General features: G+C 34.5%; 2 protein-coding genes across 2 annotated transcripts; one reads left to right on the forward strand and one right to left on the reverse strand.

Moving 5' to 3' along the window:
• The first annotated feature begins 8892 nt into the window (after window positions 1-8892).
• Window positions 8893-14723, forward strand: LOC130963290 (probable protein phosphatase 2C 46). Its single transcript, XM_057889422.1, has 5 exons — window positions 8893-9229; window positions 9323-9845; window positions 10161-10528; window positions 12994-13230; window positions 14147-14723. The coding sequence occupies exons 2-5, from the start codon at window positions 9527-9529 to the stop codon at window positions 14405-14407; spliced, it is 1185 nt and encodes a 394-aa protein (XP_057745405.1). The 5' UTR covers window positions 8893-9229; window positions 9323-9526; the 3' UTR covers window positions 14408-14723.
• Window positions 14724-14960: 237 nt separating this feature from the next.
• Window positions 14961-18454, reverse strand: LOC130939360 (probable serine/threonine-protein kinase PBL18). Its single transcript, XM_057867474.1, has 7 exons — window positions 18095-18454; window positions 17683-17898; window positions 17526-17594; window positions 17222-17290; window positions 16642-16701; window positions 16218-16540; window positions 14961-15548 (listed from the first exon to the last, which is right to left on the reverse strand). The coding sequence occupies exons 1-7, from the start codon at window positions 18270-18272 to the stop codon at window positions 15105-15107; spliced, it is 1359 nt and encodes a 452-aa protein (XP_057723457.1). The 5' UTR covers window positions 18273-18454; the 3' UTR covers window positions 14961-15104.
• Between the last annotated feature and the right edge of the window lie 3963 nt (window positions 18455-22417).

Consider the following 22417-nt stretch of genomic DNA (forward strand, 5'->3'; position numbering starts at 1 on the left):
CGACACCACCAGTCCAGGTACTCAGCTGATGGGCCGGGATCAGCGACTCGGTCAACCGGTAAAACTGTCGCATGTCGATCCTGCCAGTGCTCATGCCACTCCCTATAATAGAAGGGGAACCACCTATCTCCACCCCTGCCGTCCTTCGCATGAAGCCAATCTATGTTAAGAGCCAAACGAGGGAGATGCTGAACCCCGCCGAACTAAGGCATAACCCTATCCACCTGGTGCCACTCAATCGCAGCAAAATAAATGAGACTGGTAACTGCCGTCCATAGCCTGCGGTGCTGGTCAAGTAGTATCTCCGGATGAACAACAGCTAAGACATCCGGAGAGGAATAGGGCTCCCACACGATCTACATCACATAATGAAACGTTACGTAAAACAAATTTTATAATGAGGAAAACATAACTGTATCAACTATAAGTAAATTACTCACATCATGCACACGCAATCTATCCAAACAAAGGCGTGCAGCCACGACTCTTTGATCTACTGCATCGTTCCTCGGTAGATACCCAGCCCACCTACAAGTTCAGTTCAATTTAAAGAATGTCATAAAATGTAATGGGAGATGTAAATGAACAATTTCTAAGTCTAAAATCATATTTCTTTACCTGGATGCAAGTGGAAAGCCGAATCTGTTGAAATCACTAGGCCTCAGACAAGGAAATCTCCAGAAGATCCAAGACTGTAGAAGCTGTAGTGGCCCAGCCAAGTTGACAACGTTTCTGTTTGTTCCACGACAAAGACATCTGTACAACCACGCCAGCGCGGCCGAGCCCCAGCTATATCTACCCAAGTCATCCAACGATGCCACATAAGGCAACCAGCGAAGGTGGACACGGTTGGCGTTCTTGTCCGCAAACAGCTGAGATGACAACAGCATCATAATATAGGCCCTCGCATATATACGCACGATGTCGTCAGTAGCATCTGCTGGCAAAACCCGAAACCGCTCATGGAACCAAGTGTAGCACACTGTCATCTGCTTCACTTTATTCTGCGGAGGTAACTCCCCAAACAGCTCGCGGAACCACACCCATGCCGGTCTTCCATTTTCCATGAAATTCTCAAACTCGCTAAGACAGCCACTCACAGGCTCACCATCAATCGGTAAACCCAGCTGATAGGCCACGTCCTCCAAGGTCACCGTACACTCCCCAAAGGGCATGTGAAATGTGTGGGACTCAGGACGCCACCTCTCAATGAATGCGCTAAGTAGAGGCTCATCAACCCAGAACCACTGACTGTTCAGCCTAGCCAAATGATATAAGCCCGCCGTCTCTAGATACGGTATGATACGCTCGTGTAAAGGCATATTCTGTTGTCTTCTCACACCACTAATAACCCTAGCAGGCTGTAAAAAGATAGATAGCGAACTCTCAACAGACAACAATAGCAACAACTTACAGTAATATCAATAAAAAACCCTAAGCATAACAAGAACTGAAAAAATAACACTAACAATATTACTAACACCTAAACCTAAAAAATTAATTCTACCAATAATAAAAATTACAAATTTAATAAATATAAAAAACTCACTATCATGATAACAGCAAAAAATTCTATTATAACTGTTAAAATATCAATTTAACAGTTACCATTAATAATAACAACATTAAACAAAAAATAATAATAAAAAGACGGTTTAACCAACCTCTTGGTCGATAAATCCAGCCACATGCGCAACGCGGTTTAACCGGTACAGCCGGTCTTCTTCTTCCATTGGTTCTCCACTAAACCGGTTCAACTTCTCAAACAATCAACTTAACAAAAAAATTTTTTTTTTCCCTCTCTCACCCACCAACCTTCTCCTTTACTATCAAATATCACAAATGATCCGCCCTCACCAGCCACGGCTTTGCTATTTATACTGCACACTCATAAACCGTGGCTGCCTCTAGGGTTTTATGTTCGAAACCATTTACTCATAAACCGTGGCTGCCTACCACGGTTTATGCTTTTCATTCTCTTCACGTAAACCGTGGCTGCCTACCACGGTTTACATACAACATGATTTGCTCATAAAACCTGGCTACCTGCCACGGTTTATGTAGATTTGGAATCCGTGCTTGCCTCCCACGGTTTCTATATAAAATGATTCAAGACAAAATGATATCCAATTTCCAAATGTTGTAATCTGGTAAAGGTTTCAACCAATTGTTTTAAATTGGTAAATTGCCCTATTTTTTATACTCGTATAAAAATTTGGTTGTGATTGAATAATTGTATGTGTAGATTATTTTTTTAATTAAAAATAAAGAGAATATATATTAATTGTTAAAAAATATTAATATTAAAATAGTATTTGATATAAAGAGTGAATATATAATGAGATTGATAATAATTTTGTTGGATATTAAAATGTATTTTTTTTATTAATTAAGTTTATAGTTTAATAGATTGTTTTCTATATCTTTTATTTAAATTTGAAATCATTCGTTTGATTTTCATTTCTTTATTATAATACTATCTAGACATTGGGTTTGAAGGGCACAATAGAACCTTGGTTTTATTGATTTATTGAATTTTATACAATATATACTTTTTTTATTATATATGGTTATAGAGTTTGATTATAATTGAATTCATTTGATCATCATTTTAATTTTGAATTTATTACATTGTCTATATAATTTAATATATGGATATGGACTTTATTGACATTGCTTCACATAAGTATTGGTTTTATCATTTTATTGTTACTATTTTTTAATTAATATCATTTTCTTATATAATCGACACCATCACATCTTTTACACATACACCTATATATTATACAATAATTTGATTTTGTCATATATAATCCTGATTTGGGAAACGTGTTCTTAAAAAAATTACCTTATTAATAAAAATATATCCATTCATAGTTTCATACACGTCATAAATATTAATTAATTATATGCCAATGAGAGTATTTAATTATCACAAGCTACCTTAACAATTAAGCTTATACATGGGGTTTCAAATCAGAAGCTGCAAAGAAAACTTAATATTATAAATTTTAAGAAGATATATCACCGCTCTTTAAGAAATAGAGTATTGGTATCTTTCCTTGAGGATTTAATTAATTTTATTATTCTAGAGAACTTATTAAGGAATTAAGAATAATAGAAAACTTTGAAACTTTGTTATGTATTTACGTATTGAAAATATAAAAAACAAAGTATCGTTTCCAATGATTTTTTTTTTTAATTACGTATTGGGTTTTGTTCGTCAAGAATTCAAGCGAGTAATTCTTTTTAAATTTTCAACAATGGGGTGAATTTCTTTTGAAATATCTAAAAAATGATTATTTTAAAGTTCTTATTACCATATTTGTTAATAAAATTCTGAGCAATAATACTACATAAACATCAGATAATTAATTATTTTGTATAAAGATGTAAAGTGGCCTTATAATATCCACAAAATACAAACTAAATTTACATTTTATAATCAAATAAATTTTACATGTTGAATTAAATTTCATGATAATATAATTAAACCAAATTCATAATTATAATAAAAATAGATTTGTAATGTAATTATAATAAAATTTCATAATATATTATAAACCAAATAACATTTATCATACAGTTGAGAGATGAGTATTTTTATATTATGGTTTAATATTCCATCGCACTGTGTTGCTTTCGCTGCGAAGACGCCGTCCATCACGATCGAGAAGTCATGCCGAGTCGTATGCCTTTTTTGTTGCGCTATACAGCCTTTCATTCCATCGCTACTGCGTCGTTGCATCGCGCCGTCTGTCTTTTCCATCACGTCGCGTCTTAACCGTCTCTACCATGACGTTGTGTCTCTTCCTCCTTCTCCATTGTGTCTTGCCTCCTCCTCTTCTTCCATTATGTCATCGAGTCACATCCCGTCCTCCAAAGATTAGTAAATATCATTTTTTTGATTTACGGGATGTTTCATATCTGTTTTGGGTTCAAAAATTTAGTAGATGACTTCAACTTCATACGAAATTGGATATTCCTTTTATTTGAGAATGGATGTTTCTTTTTTCACGATTGGATGTTTCTTGTTCTGCACCAGCAACGAGAACGACAACGCACCACAGAGGCAACAATGCGATGGTCTGTGCGGAGAGAATGGTGGCGCACTGCAACGACAGCGAAGCGGTGGTCTGTACGAGGGAGAAGGCCGACGCTATGAGAGGAAATGTTGACGACACTGTAATTAGGGAGCGGTTAATTTACCAAATATTTATTATTTAAAAACGTAATTAATGTCAATTAATCAGATTCTGATTTTGAAATATAATTTAAAATTAATAAATATTAAATAGAGTTATTTAAAATTGGCTAGTTTAAGAGTTGGTTCCTAAACTTTCTATTTTTTTAGGGTAAATACCCTTTCCGCCCCTTGACCATTTTCCCGTGGGACATATCGCCCCCTAATCATCATTAAACCCCAAGCAGGTCCCCGTCCATTTATATAACTGACTGTTCGACTCATGTAACCGGTTGCCAACAAGTTGCTAGTATGACGTGTCAGGTGGATGCTGAGTTGTCTATTCCAAGTGCCACGTGTTAATTGGAATTATTTCAGAGACAAATTACCCCCTCCCTACAAGTGAAACGTTGTCATTACTTGACACTCCCCTTTATATATAATACATTTACATTAAACTCCTTCTTGATGTTCATTCATATAAAAGCCCTAACATTTCATCATCCACAATTGTTTTCCTCCAAAACATTTCGACAAAGCTGGTGTTGAAAAAACAGTGACGAGTCTACGACGGTGGTGTGGATGGTTCAGACGGCGACTGCGTGACACGGCAGTAAAAGGTAAGTTCCATGTTATAGTTTTCTCATTATGTTAATGAAAGGTAAGATGACAATGAACTTGTTTTTCATGCATGTCTATGAGAAATGAACTGCCTGCCGTTTGTTATGATGAGTATGAGTTGATCGATAAAGTTGTTAGCGAATAAACATTGTTTTTTAGTAGGGTTTGGTAATGCTAAGTTTTTAGAAACATAGTTAATATTCCAAGTAATCAAATACGTATAGTATTTTTAGTCATGATATTCGCCGTTGTTGTTATGCATTACGGTAAAACCTTAATGATTATGACAAAAAATGTTGCAGATGTTTGTGTTTGTGATCCCTATATTTAATTATGGCGGAAAGCTTGTAACAGCTGCAAATGAAAAGCTACATTACTTAAGCTGGAAGGGAGAGAAATTTTCTCTTATGGATGTTGACTTCGTTAATAAAAAGGACTTGGAGGAATTGTTCAAGGAATTGGGTACTTGGCCTACAAACAAATGTACTGGCACGACCCAACTGCTATTGAGTTTGAGGATGGTCTGCATGTGCTTCGTGGTGACAAGAAGATCAACAATATGTGTGATTTCACTATGAGTCACAATCTAAATGAGTTCCATCTTTACTTCGAGCATGGAGTGGATATTCCTATTGTAATTGAAGATGATCTTGTCATTGAGGATGGGGTTTTCGAAGATGAGCATGTGTTGATGGTGATGGAGTATTTGAAATCATCATCTTCATCATCTCATTCCTACAAGCGTGCCGAAGATGAAGCCTACAAGCCTCCTCCGCATGGGTATGAGACCACGAGTAGTGAGGATAAATAAATAAAATGGTGACCGACTCTTTTTTTAATGTTGCAGGGTGGATCCTTTGATCAGACTCACACCAACCCAAAGCCTCAGAAGCTTTCTTCAGAAGAAATTAAGGTTAGAAAAGTAAAATGTCATTGGCTGTGTTTTTTTTTTTTTCTGATTGTTTCCTTAGCTGTTTATATTGTCACATGTGATTGGAATTCAATAGTTACCCACTTTTTTTGCATATTTTTTTTTACAAATGAAACAAGCTAAGTCTAAGAAGAATAAAAAAATATACCAAAGAGGCCACATACCCCACAAGATGGACATGAGGAAATCCAAAACACTCCATCTACTCTTCCAATGATAAATTCTCTTCTCCATTCCTTTTGGCCTGCTGCATTATTGTGTACCTTATTTTATTGTGACCTAACCAAATCTTGTGCATGTTGTTGCATAGCAATCTCAAAATGAACTTGCACCATCAGTCCAGTCAACTACCGAATTCAGGCCCAAGCAAAAGACTTTTAGGCCACCAACTCCTCTGAATTCACAACCATTAAGCATCCATATACCCATTCAGCCTGCATCAATTCAAGCTCTTTCGAACTAGCCTACCATTATACCAAACAATCATGAGGCAATCTCTAAAGAAACAGTGGCTGTAGCAATTTGGAGGAACTTCTTCAAGATTATTCAAATTTGTTCCAACACCAAATTTCAGGTCACCAAGCAGACTTAGTTATTTAGGATGGTCATATCATAAGACACCACACTTAGTTATCTGTTTTTTAGCTTTTTGTGTTTTTCTTTGTTTGCTAATCTTGTGTTTGGGAAACTAGTAATTAGTTTAAACATGTTTTGTGATACATTTTGTTGGGAATAATACATCATTCCTCCTTGAGAAAATACCTTTCACAGAGAAATAAAATAGACACAATCACAACACAAGAATTTAACGTGGAAACTCCAATTATTGGAGAAAAAACCACGGCCGTTGTCAAATGACAGCCAGAGAATATCACTATGTGAAAATTGTTACAACACATAGACTTCTTTCTCTCTAACACCGGCACCCCAGTACACCCACACTCTCAAAGCAAATATTTAACTACACCTCACAACACTCTCTAATCAAAAGGTATAGAGAAAAAGAAAAGTCAGATACAAGCTTTAAGTGTTTCCGACTGGTGTAAAAAATATGGAGAACTTAGCCTCATATTTATAGCCTAGGCCACCCACTCCATTTGCTATCCTAAGCAATGTGGGACTAATTCAACCAAATTCTAACAATCTCCAACTTGATTGAAATAGTCACACATCTTCAGCTTCCATAGTCAACACCGACAATTTTTTGCTGCCATTGTCTATACCGACAATCATAGTTCAGAGAACTATCATACTCCACCATGAAAGTATACTCACTTGGAATTAGACCACTCCAAGCATTTCGCCTTGGTACAGATAGAAACCTTGCTGAAAATTCATGGTGCAACTTCCAAATTGGCTTTTCCTGGAAGTTCTTCAGCCATTGACATAACTCCGCCACACACCTTGCATCTCAACGCCAACCAATGCTCGTGTGCAATTGTGGACCCGATTGCCACAACTTATCCTTATCCATGGCAGTGCGACAATACCATGAGGATACTTCTTCTTCAACGCCTTGTGCAAACCTGATTGTATCAACACATCCTTGACTTGTATTTGCCACAAGCCAAAATTGATTCTTCTATCAAATTTCTCTATTTCAAGCTTCACAGCACTTGAATATCCTGACATTGTTGCAACCGTATACTGAAATAGTATAACTCAACTGTAGACCGTGCACTAGGAAGAGTCCCCAGGAAAGAGAGGTGGGTCACAATGGACATACTTAAATATCAAGTCTTTCCTTAGCCAGAACCTTTCCAAACTGCACTCTCATAGTGTCACACTGCCTTCCAGCAACAACAACAGTAACCAAAGATCAACCTCAAACTACAGGACAAAATTCTTTTCTGACGTGGAAGGTCAGATTAGGCTGCAACCACAGAGCATACTAAGAATAAATCACACCGAACCGAAGCTCTGATACCACTTGTTGGGAATAATATACCATTCTCCCTTGAGAAAATATATTTCACAGAGAAATAAAAGACACAATCACAACACACTCTAATCAAAAGGTATAGATGAAAAGAAAAGTCAGATACAGGCTTTAAGTGTTTCCGATTAATGCAAAAATATGGAGAACTTAGCCTCATATTTATAGCCTAGGCCACCCACTCCATTTGCTATCCTAAGCAATGTGGGACTAATTCAACCAAATTCTAACACATTTTGTATAATGTCAAAAATATGGTTGGTGTGGTTACATTTTGAAAACTTATTCTCGCAGGATTTGTGAGATACATTGTGAAAACTTTGACTCACAAGATTTGTTAGTAACATTTTGAAATTTTGTTATTGTAAAATGAGAATATTTCATCTTTATGTAAGTGTGAATTGTGATTATGTTTTTTACTTCTCCAAATCAGGATTTTGTATTATGCATTAATCATGAAATGTGAAAAACATGGATAATTGAATACATAATGTCTATTATTCCAGGACCATAATTTACTACAATTTCAATATTTAGCTTAAACTGTATATTCAATATTTAACCACTTGTAAAACATTAAGATTACACAAATAAAAGCACACTATCATTATACAGTTGTAACTACACTAGACCCTTTTTCTATTACAATGTCCAACAAAATCAACCCAAACAATTTTTACTTGTTAAGAGCACCACTTCTTTTTCGACACTTTTTTTAGACTGTTTCCATCAGCACTCATTCGATTGCTCCAACTCTCTTCATACCCACCACATCGTTTCTCATGGCTGCATGACAAACTAGAATTCACAATATTCATGCTCACTATTGCGAAGTCTTCTTATAATGATGTAAGATGAAAACTCTATCCTCTCAATATTTCGATGAAGAGGATTTATGGGAATGTCAAGCAACGACAATGTTTTATTTACAGAAAGAAGATAATTTGTTCTTAAAACGATTCTAATTGATACGTAACACTTAAAATAGATAATTTAGCATTCACCTGATACATCATACTAGTAATTCGTTGGCAATTGGTTATAGAGGTTAAACGATCAAATTATATAGATAGATAAGAACCTATTTAAAATTTAGTGATGATTAAGAAGTGCTATATCCCATGAAAAAATGGTCGGAGTCTTAGAAGATATTTACCCTTAGTTTTATAAATTAAAAATGTAGTATTTTTCCAGCATAGCAAAAATCGAGAATTTAGGGAGAGAAATTGAAGGGAGAATTACTTGTTTTGCCCTTTTCCTTCGGTGTGTTTCGAAAAAGAGAAAAGAAAAGAAAAAGAAGAACACAAACAACAACCGAACCCAACAACAACAAACAGATAAAAAGGAGAGTTTTCAGCTCTCAGCTTCTTTCAGGTCACCTCACTCCCTTCTCTTCCCTCCTTTCTCCGCCGATCACCGATCACTCTCTCTCTCTCTCTCTCCGATACAAACTCATAACAACTACAAAACATCTTAAACTCACACCAAAAACCCTATCTTTACTACAACACCCTTCACTTTCTTGGATCTGCAGATCTAACGTTGTTCCATCAATCAAGTAACTTTATTTCTTCCTTCTACAATAACTAGTAGTACTATTCCTTTCAGCAACTATTTTTATTGTTATTATTTATGTTGTTTATATTTTCAGGTACCCTTTTGCCCCTTTGACTGAAATTCAACCTTGTATTTATCCAATTTTCATGTTTGATTTGGGACTTCAAGATAGGTGCTTGTGTTTACAAATAACAATAGGTGTGAAGTTGTGTGAAGAAACTGGATTACTGTCATTTTTTGCATCCAACTTTTTGGATGTGAAGAAGAACCTGGTGGGTGTTTTGGTTTGAAATGAGGGATGCTATCAAAATTTATGGACTTTCTGGTTGCCTGCTGGCGGCGACGATCATCACCGGATCGAAAGGGCTCCGATGTCTCCGGCGGGCGGAAGGAGGGTTTGCTGTGGTACAAGGATTGCGGGCAGCATCTGTTTGGTGAATTCTCTATGGCTGTGGTTCAGGCCAACAACTTGCTTGAGGATCAGAGCCAGATTGAGTCTGGTCCCTTAAGCTTGCTTGACACTGGCCCTTATGGTACCTTTGTTGGTGTTTACGATGGTCACGGCGGTCCTGAGACATCACGTTACATTTGTGATAACCTATTCCAGCATCTAAAAAGTAATGGCTTCTTTTAAGTTGCATCCCTTGTGTTTGTTATAATGACTCTATGCTCTCAAGAGAGATCTTAGGTGCATGTGGAGCAGAAGTTTCTTGTATTGTACCATTGAATGTGTATTTCATTAGCTATGGCATTAAAAATATAGTTAAAGTGAGAGATGGCGTGGTAATTGATTGAGTACATATTCAGTAGTACAGTGCGAGAGAAGTCTCTGCTCCAGAAACATCTAAGAGTTTGTATTTGGTTTGATGTTGGTTCTGAACATTGTATTGATATTGCGTGTGTATGTGTGTGTGTGTTATTATTTTGTTAAGGATTTGCATCTGAGCATAAGTCTATGTCTGTGGAGGTCATTCGGAAGGCGTACCAAGCTACAGAAGAGGGTTTTCTGTCAGTGGTCACTAAACAGTGGCCTATGAATCCTCAAATTGCTGCTGTGGGATCATGTTGTTTGGTTGGTGTGATTTGTGGTGATTCTCTCTACGTTGCTAACCTTGGGGATTCCCGTGTTGTGCTCGGGAGGGTTGTCAGGGCAACTGGGGAGGTTCTGGCAATCCAGCTGTCATCGGAGCATAACGTGAGTATAGAATCTGTGAGACAAGAGATGCATTCTTTGCATCCGGATGACTCGAAAATTGTGGTTTTGAAGCATAACGTATGGCGAGTGAAGGGCCTGATACAGGTAAGTTCCTTATATGAATATTGGTGATTAACGTTTTTATTAACAAGGATATCGGATTCTTAATTTTCATTCTAAATATGCGATATTGGAGTGCATATATTGTCAATATTTTTTTTAGCTTAGCAGATATAGGCGTGCCTAAATCACTGTCTTCTATTGTTATCATGACTTTTTGTTTGATTTCAGTGATAATGTCATGTTGCATTTCTTTTGGTCCCTCCGGCCCTACCGTGGCGTGTTTTTTTTTTTTTGGTGTGTGTGGGGGAAGGAGGGGGGGGGGGTGGGTTGCAAAAATTAGAAACTGGTATTAAATATGTTATTACATTGAAAACTGTCTTTCTTAAATGCCAAATATCATAAACAATACCTGAACATGGGTAATCATGTTAATTGTCAAATACCTTCTTCTTTCAATATTTTGGCTTGAGAATCTCCTTTTATAAGTTTTAACTGAACTTTTAACATATCAAATATAAAAACTGGGATTCTATGGATTTGAGGATCACTGTAAGAGGGTAAAAACATGAAGAGATGGGCTAGTAGTTTGTGGGGAGAAAAATATAAGTCTTGTTTCTTCAACCAAACAATAAATCGAAGCTTAAATTAAATCAAATAATTGTAGTCTTTCGCCGCAGCAATATATATTGGTATAAAATAATTGTCATATTACAAATGATATCACATCAGGTTATTCATATATTAGTACTTGGCTCAAACTAGTTGTATAACTAGGAATTAGTTCTTCCTATCAGATGAAGTTATGATACCAACTACCCAACTAGAATAATCTAGCCTTGATTTTGACAGATAATATAAAGTGGTTGGGACCACTCATCCATCCAAGGTCATTAATCATGCCATCTCATTCTGTCCAAGATTCAGGCTCATGTAGTATATCAGATCATGTGAAATATCAATCAGATATGTTCTGTCTGCCCTCGCTGCCTTCCTGTCTTCTTTTTTGGCAAACCCCACTATAATTTCAATTTGATGTTAGTGTTTCCGGTCTCCTTCGCCCCTTGTTATTCTACTTGAGTACTGAAATCTCAGACCCTCTGTCCTAGTATTTCTGCTGCTGACTCACCACTTCCTTTATTAACGTTTGTGATACTTGAGTTGTTTTTTCAGCTAGTGTTTATAGAACCTATCTTATATTTTTTAATGGTTGTCTTGAAGTCGGTTTAGTTGTATCAAGCTAACAGCATGACTAATTTGTGTAAAGAAGCAACGATTGTGTGTTATCCTCTCTTTTTGTAGTGCTTTGGTGCACTGCTTACCATGGAGTTCTAGCTTTAATTATTCGGACTCAATTATCGAGTATTGACTTTATTTGGGATAGGATTCGGTTTTTGGATTCCATGTGGTGCTCTGTACATTGTCTGTTTAATGGTGTTTTGTCTAGCTGATATTCCAAGGGACTGACAAGTGTTGTTACATGGTCTATCCCTTTCGGTCTTAGCTGTTTCTTTCATATATGTATGATGTATGATGCCTTATCTTTTTCTGTACGTTCTCTTCTCTTCTCCTTCCGGTAAATTTCTAGTTCTATTAAAAAAATTCTAAAAGCAGTGTAACCTTGAGATTTAAGAGGAAATGTTAGAATGTTAATAGTTTTTCAGTATTGGGCATTGTGTTATTGTCAAGAATTTTATTGCACTGGACTCCTGCAATCGTACTAGTTGTACTATAGCAAGCTTTTGGCCTTGAATAATATTATATATTGGTGTTTTTATTTATCTAGTGTATTAAGCTCAAATACCTGGTTGAAGAGAGATTAGAGAGAGAAAAATCAGAGAGCTCCTTCTTTCTTTTGGTTGGATACTGAGAGATAATTTGTAATAAAGAAAAGAAAAAGGGAAATAAGTGTTCAGTTCACACAAAGTTATATCAACTTTCAGAAAGAAAACCAGAGAAATGAGTGATTTTATTTAAAATGAGAACTTCGTCTTTATTTTTCCCCCTCTTTATCATAGTAGGATCAAACGGTTATTTACTTTTTTCCCCTTTCTTCATACTAGTTTCTACAATCAAGCAAAAGAAAGGAATGTCTCTTATTTTCTTCTCTTTTTCATGTGTTAGGAATCATGTCATGTGACTTGTAAGTTGCAATTATGGGTTAGTTTTATATCATAAGAATAGGAGTGATAAATATACTATCTCTTACTTATATCCACTTCAATCATAACCATGTTCTTTCAACAAGAAAAATGCATCGAGTAAAGAAAGAGAACAAAATTGGATAATCATAAGGGAAAAAAATGTGAAGTTTTATCATGTGTAGTTTTGATTATTATAAAGTGAAATATATTGCTAGTTACAAATTACAGTGATGAAAGTTGGAACTTGAAGTTTGGAAGGATGGAGTCATTGACTCATGGTGTGATGGATTTGGTTTGTATATGGTTGCAAATTGTTTAGACTTATCTTTTGTGATACAAATTGGTTATGAAATTTTTCTGTCACAGGTCTCAAGATCCATTGGTGATGTGTACCTTAAAAAGGCAGAATTTAACAAGGAACCTTTGTATGCTAAGTTTCGACTTCGGGAAACTTTCAAAAGACCAATTTTGAGCTCTGAACCATCAATTTCTGTTCATGAACTTCAAGAGCATGATCAATTTCTCATATTTGCTTCTGATGGTCTTTGGGAACACCTAAGTAATCAGGATGCTGTTGATATAGTTCAAAATCATCCACACAACGTAAGATGAACATGCTATATGTTTTATGTTTGGTTTAGTTATACTTCTTGTGCTTATCATTTTACTCGATTTTCAGTTAGGTCCAAATAGTTTAAAAGTTTGTAGTTCAGACCTTATGTTATACAAAAATTTTCAATTAAGTCCTTATAATTTAGATCTAATTAAATCCCTATGAAGTGAAATATATTGCTATAATTTAAAAATTTTGTAATTGAGTTCTCCCTATATTGCACCACAATTTTCAGAAAAAGTAGGGCTCTATCATGTACGGGTTTTCTTTTCTTTTTCTCTTTTAGACACCAAAAAAGAAAAATCTAATATAGGGGTTTCATTATAAGATTTTCCAACAAAAAGGGACTTGATTGAAATGTTTAAACTATAGAGATTTGGTTACTTTTGTATTATATAAGGACTTGAACAAATTTTAAACTATAGTAATCTAACTAAAAATTGAGTGAAATTTTAGGGACCTTACGAATAATTAAACATTTATTTTTCATCACTTACTATATATAACATACCTTTCCATTTTAAATAGTTTCATAAGTTAATTGATTCCATTGTTTATTTATTTTTATCACTTACTATGGAGCAGTTATAAACAGTCTTATTGTGGACATGATATATGAGAGGATTCAATGACATCGATTGATCCATGTAGTTGACCCCATCTAGTGGGATAAGACTGTTGTTGTTGTTGTGTTGTATGGAGCAGTTATAACTTTTTTCCTATCAGATAAAAGAAATGATGATGCATTTTTTTTAGGAAAGGAAAGAAGTTGTGACCTGAATTGTTTACAATGAATAATTGTCATGGAAGATTGATACTTTTAATTAGGATGCAACACTTCCATTGTAGGATAATCGGAGAGTAAATGCTAGTAGATGTCAGGGTTAAATTTGGTTGTCTTTGCAGGGAATTGCTCGGAGGCTCATCAAAGTTGCTCTTCAGGAAGCCGCAAAGAAACGAGAGATGAGGTATTCCGACCTGAAGAAAATAGACCGTGGCGTTCGGCGGCATTTCCACGATGATATCACAGTTGTAGTTGTATTTCTTGACTCCAATCTTGTCAGCCGAGCCAGCTCGGTACGGGGTCCTCCGATATCTGTGAGGGGCGGGGGCGTTCCCCTACCTTCTAGAACCTTGGCTCCATGCGCCGAACTCGGTTCTAGCTGATGAAGGCGGCGGCGGCAGCAGTATCATCCTGTTATTTATGTTTGTATGTAGTGTTTGTACCCTTTTAGCAAGACATTGAGCTTCTGGTGAACCACCAGGTTGTATATTCAATTTAACAAAGTTTGAGAAGATAAAAAAAAGATAACATTTGGTCAATTAATGCAATGTAACAAGTAACCTGGGATATGTTAGCTTAATGCCTGAGGGAGAAAAAGCATCTTTGGAAATAGAACACCAAACCCAAAAGGTGACATTGGATATTTGATCATTCAGTCATAATCTTTTCTCATCATTCTATGGAGTGATGTTCTGTAAATTATATGTGCACACTTTTAGATCATTCTTATGCCTTACAAAACTTTTTATCTTTTATATTGTTTTCTAATGTTTATATCCCTTTGTTATAAAGTCACTTTTCTTGAAAGTTTAAGCTGATAAAAAGATATATATAAATGATTAATACAAAAATTGTTCATAAATTGTTTTAAACTATTTGAACATTGCACATGTTAATACAAAAATAAAATTCTCTCATTATGTTCTTTTTCTTCTAAATAAATGCACAACTATAATAATTTAATTTACACCATATTAATATGGCCATGTCTATACAAATTGTTCAAAAATATTCTCCATTCAAACATAGGAAGAGTGATGAAAATATATAATTCATCTAAGATCTTAATTAATTATACCTTTATATGTCCCCATCCTCTTGAATTCTGTTCAAGTTGTTGTTATCAATGTCAATACTTATACTATTATTTTCTAGGCACATTAACCTTGTACTCTGAAATGATAAGCTATCCATATCAATATGGAATTTCTGAAGTCCAACACCATCTATGCTCACAAAGCTATCATTCTTTTGCACTGATGATTGCTGAGACAATCCAATTGATTTAGGGAAACCCTTTGAAGAATGTTGCTTGTTGTTGAAGGTATCTTCAGAGTATAGCGCTTGTTCTAGTTCTTGACACACTTGAATCATTGTAGGTCTACTTTTTGGTTCTTGAACCACACATCTTAAAGCAAGTTGACCCATCTTCAGCATAACTCTCATATTGCATGGCTCACTTTGACATAGCAAGTTTGCATCTATGATTTCTTCAACATTACCCTTCTCTAAGCTAGGGCTTGCCTACAACAACATAGATAGCAACCACTTTTACTGATTAATTTTGATATACTGTCAATATATAATATCTTGGCCGTTTAATCATATTTTTGCATCATGATAAGTACTTGACTTTTGAGTTGCTGCCTCAAAAGTCATTCATTAAGTGAAAAATATTGACATTAACATAGACATTCAACACGATACGCACACGTTAAAAAACATCAAAATTTTAAAGAATGGGACATGAACACAACACATGCAAACATATTTCCAAGATCTACATAGGTGAATTTCAAATATTGTCAAGATAGTAATATTTATAACTTTTTCCATTCCCTTTAATACTTATGGAATATTTGTTAGACAAAAAAGGTTCTCTAAAATGAGAGATTAATAAAATGATAAATAATCATTAACTTTGTAACTTTCATCACAGGTAAGTCCCATTATGTGAGTCTCATTATCCAAAGTTCATTGACAATTTAGTGTATTTGGATACAATTTTAGTCCAAAAACATTAAATTGCCTATAGATCTAAAATAGTAAAATGTAAAAGAGAAAGTTATTATATGGAGAGAGCAACAAAACTTGTAGAAGTATGACACCAAAGCTATTATATGGAGAAAGCTATTATATGGAGAAAGTTATTATTTGTGAGGTCATTAACTCATTATGATTTGCATTGCTTACCCAATCAATTATATGTTGCTTGCTTTGTACCTCATTTGTATCAACAGCAGGTCTAGCTGAAACAAGTTGAAGAAGTATGACACCAAAGCTATAAACATCAGTGAATTTTGTCAAGTGAAAGCTTGAACAGTATGCCGGATCAAGATACCCTGGTGTCCCTTTGATTTGGCTACTCACATGTGATTGGTCCTCAATAGGGCCGGATTTCACCAACCCGAAATCCGAGACCTTAGCCTCGAAACCTTCACCTAATAGGATGTTACTTGGTTTGAGATCACGATGAATTATACTCGGCTTTATTCCTTCATGTAAATAAGCTATGCCTATATATATATATAAAAAAAATGTTAAGAGGATTTCTTGTTTGTTATATTGAATTGTTGGATAAATAATTAATTAGTCATGTAAAGGATATAATATATACCTCTAGCTGCTCCTATTGCTATGTTCACTCTTTGCTTCCAAGTCAAGCTATTCTTCCTTCCTATACAAGGCAACATTCATATTTTTATGTTCTAAGATGGATAAGAATAGTGGCATGTTTTCATATCTGATTCTATTGTAGTGTCTTTTATGTATAAATTTTATAAATAAAAAAGTAAACAATAAAATTCTATTTTTGGTTTTGATTTTTACTTTTACAAAATTATATAAACAGAGAAATACTGAAAAGAATATATATTCAAATTGGTTCCTAAGGAACCTCGCTTTGCACGTTTTCGTTCCCAAGAAAATTTTATTATGCCGAGGTCCGTGAAGTTTACAAAAACACGACATATAAATCCCTATCTTAGTTAGATCCATTGTTTTCGCTTGGACAAATAAGTCCTTAAAAGTATAACAAAAAGACTTATATGTCTTACTTTTGTAAAGTTTAAGAAACTCAACGTAATAAAATTTTCTTAGAGACAAAAACGTCTGACATGAAATTCCTAAAGAATTTATTTGGGAATATACTCTACTGAAAATGAAATTAGAAATGAAGTCCTAAATAGTTGACTTACCAATCATATATTCAAGCAGAGAGCCATTTGGTACATATTCATATACCAGAATTCTTGCCCCAAATCTTTCTGATAAACACATAATTGAGCCATGTTAGCATGAAAATATTTGGAATCTGCTGATATACATTTACCTTTTTTTTGTGTGTGATCATATAACAATAATTCTGTTAGAATTATTCAGTATTCGGTATGCTATATGCAAATAAAAGAGAGAATCAAGGTAAACTAAACTCAATTGAATGCATGCTATCAAAGCAGCATTCTTTGGCAACAAATTTATCAATGTCAAGAACTAACTAACCTGGTTCTTCACAATACCCCACTAGACCAATAAGATTTCTGTGCTTTACAGTTGCAAGGAGCCTAACTTCTGCCAAGAACATAACAAAAAAAAAAAATTCAAATTTAAGAAAGAAAAGAAAGTATGATTGATTGAAGTTTCTCTTGTGTCAGCTTACCATTTCGGAATTCATCGATGCTTAAGAAGGATTCGCCGTGAGCTCTCTTAATGGCTAAAGTTCCTTCTAATTCAAAATTTCCTTTGTAAACATTTCCAAATGCACCAGAACCAAGTAAGAATTCTTGGCTAAAGTTCTTGGTAGCTCTCTCTATTTCATCAAAGGTAAAACGCCTTAGAGGCATTGTTTCATCTTTGAAGCTTTTGTACTCTTTACCTGCACCAAAAGAAATTCAGATAAAAATAAAAATTATGCTACAAAATTCCACTCCTATCTTAGATGAATGTATGCATTTATTGGTTTTAAAATAAGAACATAATTTCTGCCATGCAATTCGTTATTTTATTTTATTTTTGTGATTAAATGACAAGTATTCTTTTAGAGAACCAAATAAAAATAACTAGAAGCTCACCTTTCAAAGTCCTATGTTGTTTGAAAAGTGCAATGAGCTTTGTTCCAAAGAGGCAGAACAATATGGCAGCAACTAACATAACTGTCGAAATTCCAGCAAGAAATCCCAGCATCATGTGATTTGTTGCGTTTCTCATTGGTGATGGGTTCTCCACCATACTTCTATATCCATCAACCATTGCTTCAACCTTATGATTATGTGAAGAAGAAATTTCTTTATAGTTGACAAATACCCTTTTGGTAGTTTCAATTTTAGATGAGATTCCACAAACATTATTCTTGCATAGCCGATAATTGCAACTCCATGATTTTCATTTTTCTCAATACTCTTTTCATTGGTCATATATTATTATTAGGCCGGCTTATAAGCCAAAAGGATTCCCATTACTATATATTAGTGCAACTATATATATATATATAGTAATGTATGTTTTGTTTCGAGTATCATCCAGTCCGGCAGACCAAAGACTAATCTATCGCAGATCGGTTTGTCATTTGATCATTGAGTTGATACATACACACAGTGTGATTCGAATCACCGGCATTTATTTAAGTGAACGAGTGAGCTAATCACTCAACCAACTTAAGTTGGTTAACAAACATAATATAATTCTTCACGTAACCTATATTTTCAGCACAAAAACAATCAGAAGAACCACAATACACAATAATTTACTAATTAATTAATTGCTAGTGAATTGATTATGACAATGTACAACTTTATGTGATAGAGATGATGATGATGATGCTATGTTTAAATAGAGCCAGAGAGTAATCTAGGAAGGTTAATAAATTAATTTTGTCACAAGATTAATAGACATGCCGGATAACCTTCTAGATAAGCATCCCAATTATCATGTTTAAATGTTTAATGCTATATATGATAATATGATATGATAATGGTAATCATAGATAGTAGTTTATAGGGTTATTGACAAAGTCAAGTTTGTTTCATTAGAGATTTGATTATGCAATTTGTTGATTGTGTTGGCCAATACCTTTTGTTTCATTGAATATTGTTGATTGATTGAAGAATATATCATTTAACAAAGCATTGCCTCGATCATCCGTTTATAAGAATATTGATTTCATGAGTGAGAAATTAAAGGATCTGGCACCACTAATTGTAACATTCCATTTTTTTAAGAAAAATGTTTTTGGTGGGGCGGTGATCTAAAATTTTGAAGGGTGCTGTGTCTCCTTTTCCAGTGAAATTAGTATACTTGGTTTGAAGTTTGAACATAATTGTACCAGGATGGGAACAATCATCTTTTAGCCATATGTGAGGTTTTTCTTTTTCTTTTTTTTTTGGTCAGGGCCATATGTGAGGTTTAATGATGATTAGTAATAAAATAAAGAGAAAATTTTAATACAAAACAAAAATAAATATATACATAAGTGTTGCAATAAGATTAAATTGAATGCCCATTAATATAGGCGGTTGATTTTCATTTACAATACTGAATGAAGTTGGAAATCAAACTTCATTTGCCTATATATATAGAAGCCATCTTACGAGAGACACACAGCAATAATAAAACAAAAACAAATGCAATTCTCTTTTTTTACTTTTATACTCATTTCTATCTTTATATATATATATATATATACATTACAACATATAATATTATTATATATATATAAATCATTATTGAACTAATTATTTTAACGTTAGAATCTTCTATTTATACATCTTTATTTTATATTTAATATATCTTTTATTTATTTCACAACACGTTATCAGCACGAGACTTTGATCAAATTTTTAAGAAGACTCAAGTAACAATTTTTCATTATGTCGAAACTCTCTCATCTTGAATTCAATGCTCTTGATATATCTGGAAACAATTATTTATCATGGATACTAGAGCTGAAATTCATCTTGATTCAATGGATCTTGGAGATACCATTAAGGATGAAAATAATGCATCCCAGAAGGATAAAGCCAAAGCCATGATTTTCCTTCGTCGTCATCTTGACGAAGGGTTGAAAAATGAATATCTCACATTAAAAGATCCTGCAGATCTTTGGAGAGACCTTGAAGAAAGGTATAATCATCAGAAAACGGTGATACTTCCTCAAGCCCGATATGAATGGATGCATTTGCGTTTACAAGATTTTAAATCTATAAATGAATATAATTCTGCAATGTTTCGAATCACCTCACGAATGAAATTGTGTGGGGAAAAAATAACTGATCATGATATGTTGGAGAAAACTTTTTCAACCTTCCATGTCTCGAATGTGCTCCTGCAGTAGCAGTATCGAGAAAAAGGTTTTAAAAAATACTCTGAGTTAATTTCTTGCCTTCTTGTTGCTGAACGCAACAATGAATTATTTTTAAAAAATCATGAAGCGCGCCCAGCAGGCGCCGCCCCATTTCCTGAAGTAAATGCGGCAAATTATCCCAGAAGAGGTAAATGGCAAGGTTTTAATAATAAGAAAAATTATGGGAGGAAAAAGAATTATATTCAAAAGAGAGGATCTCACCAGAAGTGGGATAAAGAAAGAAATATCGGGCAGAATAAATCAACAGAGGATAAGTGTTTCCGTTGTGGTGGAAAAGGCCATTGGTCACGTACCTGTCGTACCCCAAGGCACCTAGTTGATCTTTACCAGGCATCTTTGAAAAATGATGACAAAGGAAAGGAAACAAATTTTGTTTCAAATGATGCTGAGAACTCCACCACTCATTATGATGTATCTGATTTCTTTGAGGATCCTAAAGGAAATATTGGTCATTTGATCAATGATGAAATAGTTTAATATGTGGGATTGTGAAGTATCTATGTAAATAAATAATGTAAAGAACTTATTGTTAAGTTTTATTTTCTATGTATTTAAGTTTCAAATGTGATGTACATAAAAAATGAAATATTAATGTTTATGAATTTTGAAATTATTAAATGTGTCAAATTTTAAAATAAAATTTTAGTATATGACATTATTTTATGTACAGTGTTTCTTAGAAAAATAATTCTGATCAAGTATTCAATTTAACTGTCCATACTACTCATTTTATTATTATTTGTCTTTGAAGAGAATGGCAAGGATATGTAACGAAGATGTATGCCTTGCGGATAGTGCAAGTTCGCACACTATTCTCAAAAGTGATATATATTTTACCCATCTTGTGCCAAAAGAGGAATATGTTAATACTATTATTGGCTCAGGCAATGTGATAGAAGGCTCCAGAAGAGCTATAATTTTGTTTCCTGGAGGAACAAAATTTATAATAAATAATGCACTATTATCTACCAAGTCTCTGAGAAACTTGTTGAGTTTAAAAGATATTCGTCGAAATGGATATCATGTTGAGACGATGAATGAGAAAAATCATGAGTATTTATGTATCACAACTCATGATTCAAATAAGAAAGTTATATTAGAAAAATTATCCTCACTTTCATCTGGGTTGTATTATACAAAGATTAGTGCAATTGAATCACATGCCATTGTAAACTAGAAGTTTACTAGCCCAAATGAGTTCATAACTTGGCACGATCGATTGGGTCATCCTGGAACAACCATGATGAGGAGAATTATTGAAAACTCTCATGGACATTCACTAAAGAACCAGAAGATTCTTAAAACTAGTGAATTTTGTTGTGCTGCATGTTCTCAGGGAAAGTTAATTTTAAGGCCATCATCACCAGTAAAGATTGGATTTGAGTCCCCTAAATTCCTAGAAATGATTCAAGGTGATATATGTGGACTTATTCATCCACCATGTGGATCTTTTAGATATTTTATGATCCTAATAGACGCATCTTCGAGATGGTCACATGTGTGCTTATTATCTTCTCGCAACCTGGCGTTTGCGAGATTACTGGCTCAAATTATTCGATTAAAAGCACAATTTCCAGAAAATTCAATCAAAGCAATTCGTCTTGATAATGCTGGTGAATTTACTTCCTAAGCTTTTGATGCTTATTGTATGGCTAATGGAATAAGTGTTGAACATCCAGTAACTTATGTTCACACACAAAATGGGTTAGCAGAATCACTTATTAAACGCCTCCAATTAATTGCTAGACCCTTGCTTATGAGAACAAATCTCCCAACCTCGCTTTGGGGGCATGCTGTTTTACATGCCGCAGCACTTATTCGTTTGAGACCAACGAGTTATCATCAGTTCTTTCCTATGCAATTAGCTTTTGGCCAGCAGCCAAATATTTTCCATTTAAGACTATTTGGGTGTGCGATATATGTTCCCATTGCACCACTTAATCGCACCAAAATGGGACCCCAAAGAAAATTGGGGATATATGTTGGATATGATTCTCTCTCTATAGTGAGGTATCTTGAGATACAAACTGGAGAT

The sequence above is a fragment of the Arachis stenosperma genome, chromosome 1, assembly GCF_014773155.1.
Source record: "Arachis stenosperma cultivar V10309 chromosome 1, arast.V10309.gnm1.PFL2, whole genome shotgun sequence".
In the NCBI taxonomy this organism is placed as follows: Eukaryota; Viridiplantae; Streptophyta; class Magnoliopsida; order Fabales; family Fabaceae; genus Arachis; species Arachis stenosperma.

Coding starts and splice junctions, on each gene's coding strand:
- LOC130963290 (XM_057889422.1), top strand. CDS start 9,527: ATGCTATCAAAATTTATGGACTTTCTGGTTGCCTGCTGGCGGCGACGA. Junction 9,846..10,160: donor CCTATTCCAGCATCTAAAAA/GTAATGGCTTCT, acceptor TATTTTGTTAAG/GATTTGCATCTGAGCATAAG. Junction 10,529..12,993: donor GAGTGAAGGGCCTGATACAG/GTAAGTTCCTTA, acceptor TTTCTGTCACAG/GTCTCAAGATCCATTGGTGA.
- LOC130939360 (XM_057867474.1), bottom strand. CDS start 18,272: ATGGTTGATGGATATAGAAGTATGGTGGAGAACCCATCACCAATGAGA. Junction 17,595..17,682: donor CATCGATGAATTCCGAAATG/GTAAGCTGACAC, acceptor TGTTCTTGGCAG/AAGTTAGGCTCCTTGCAACT. Junction 15,549..16,217: donor AGCAACATATAATTGATTGG/GTAAGCAATGCA, acceptor ATGTTGTTGTAG/GCAAGCCCTAGCTTAGAGAA.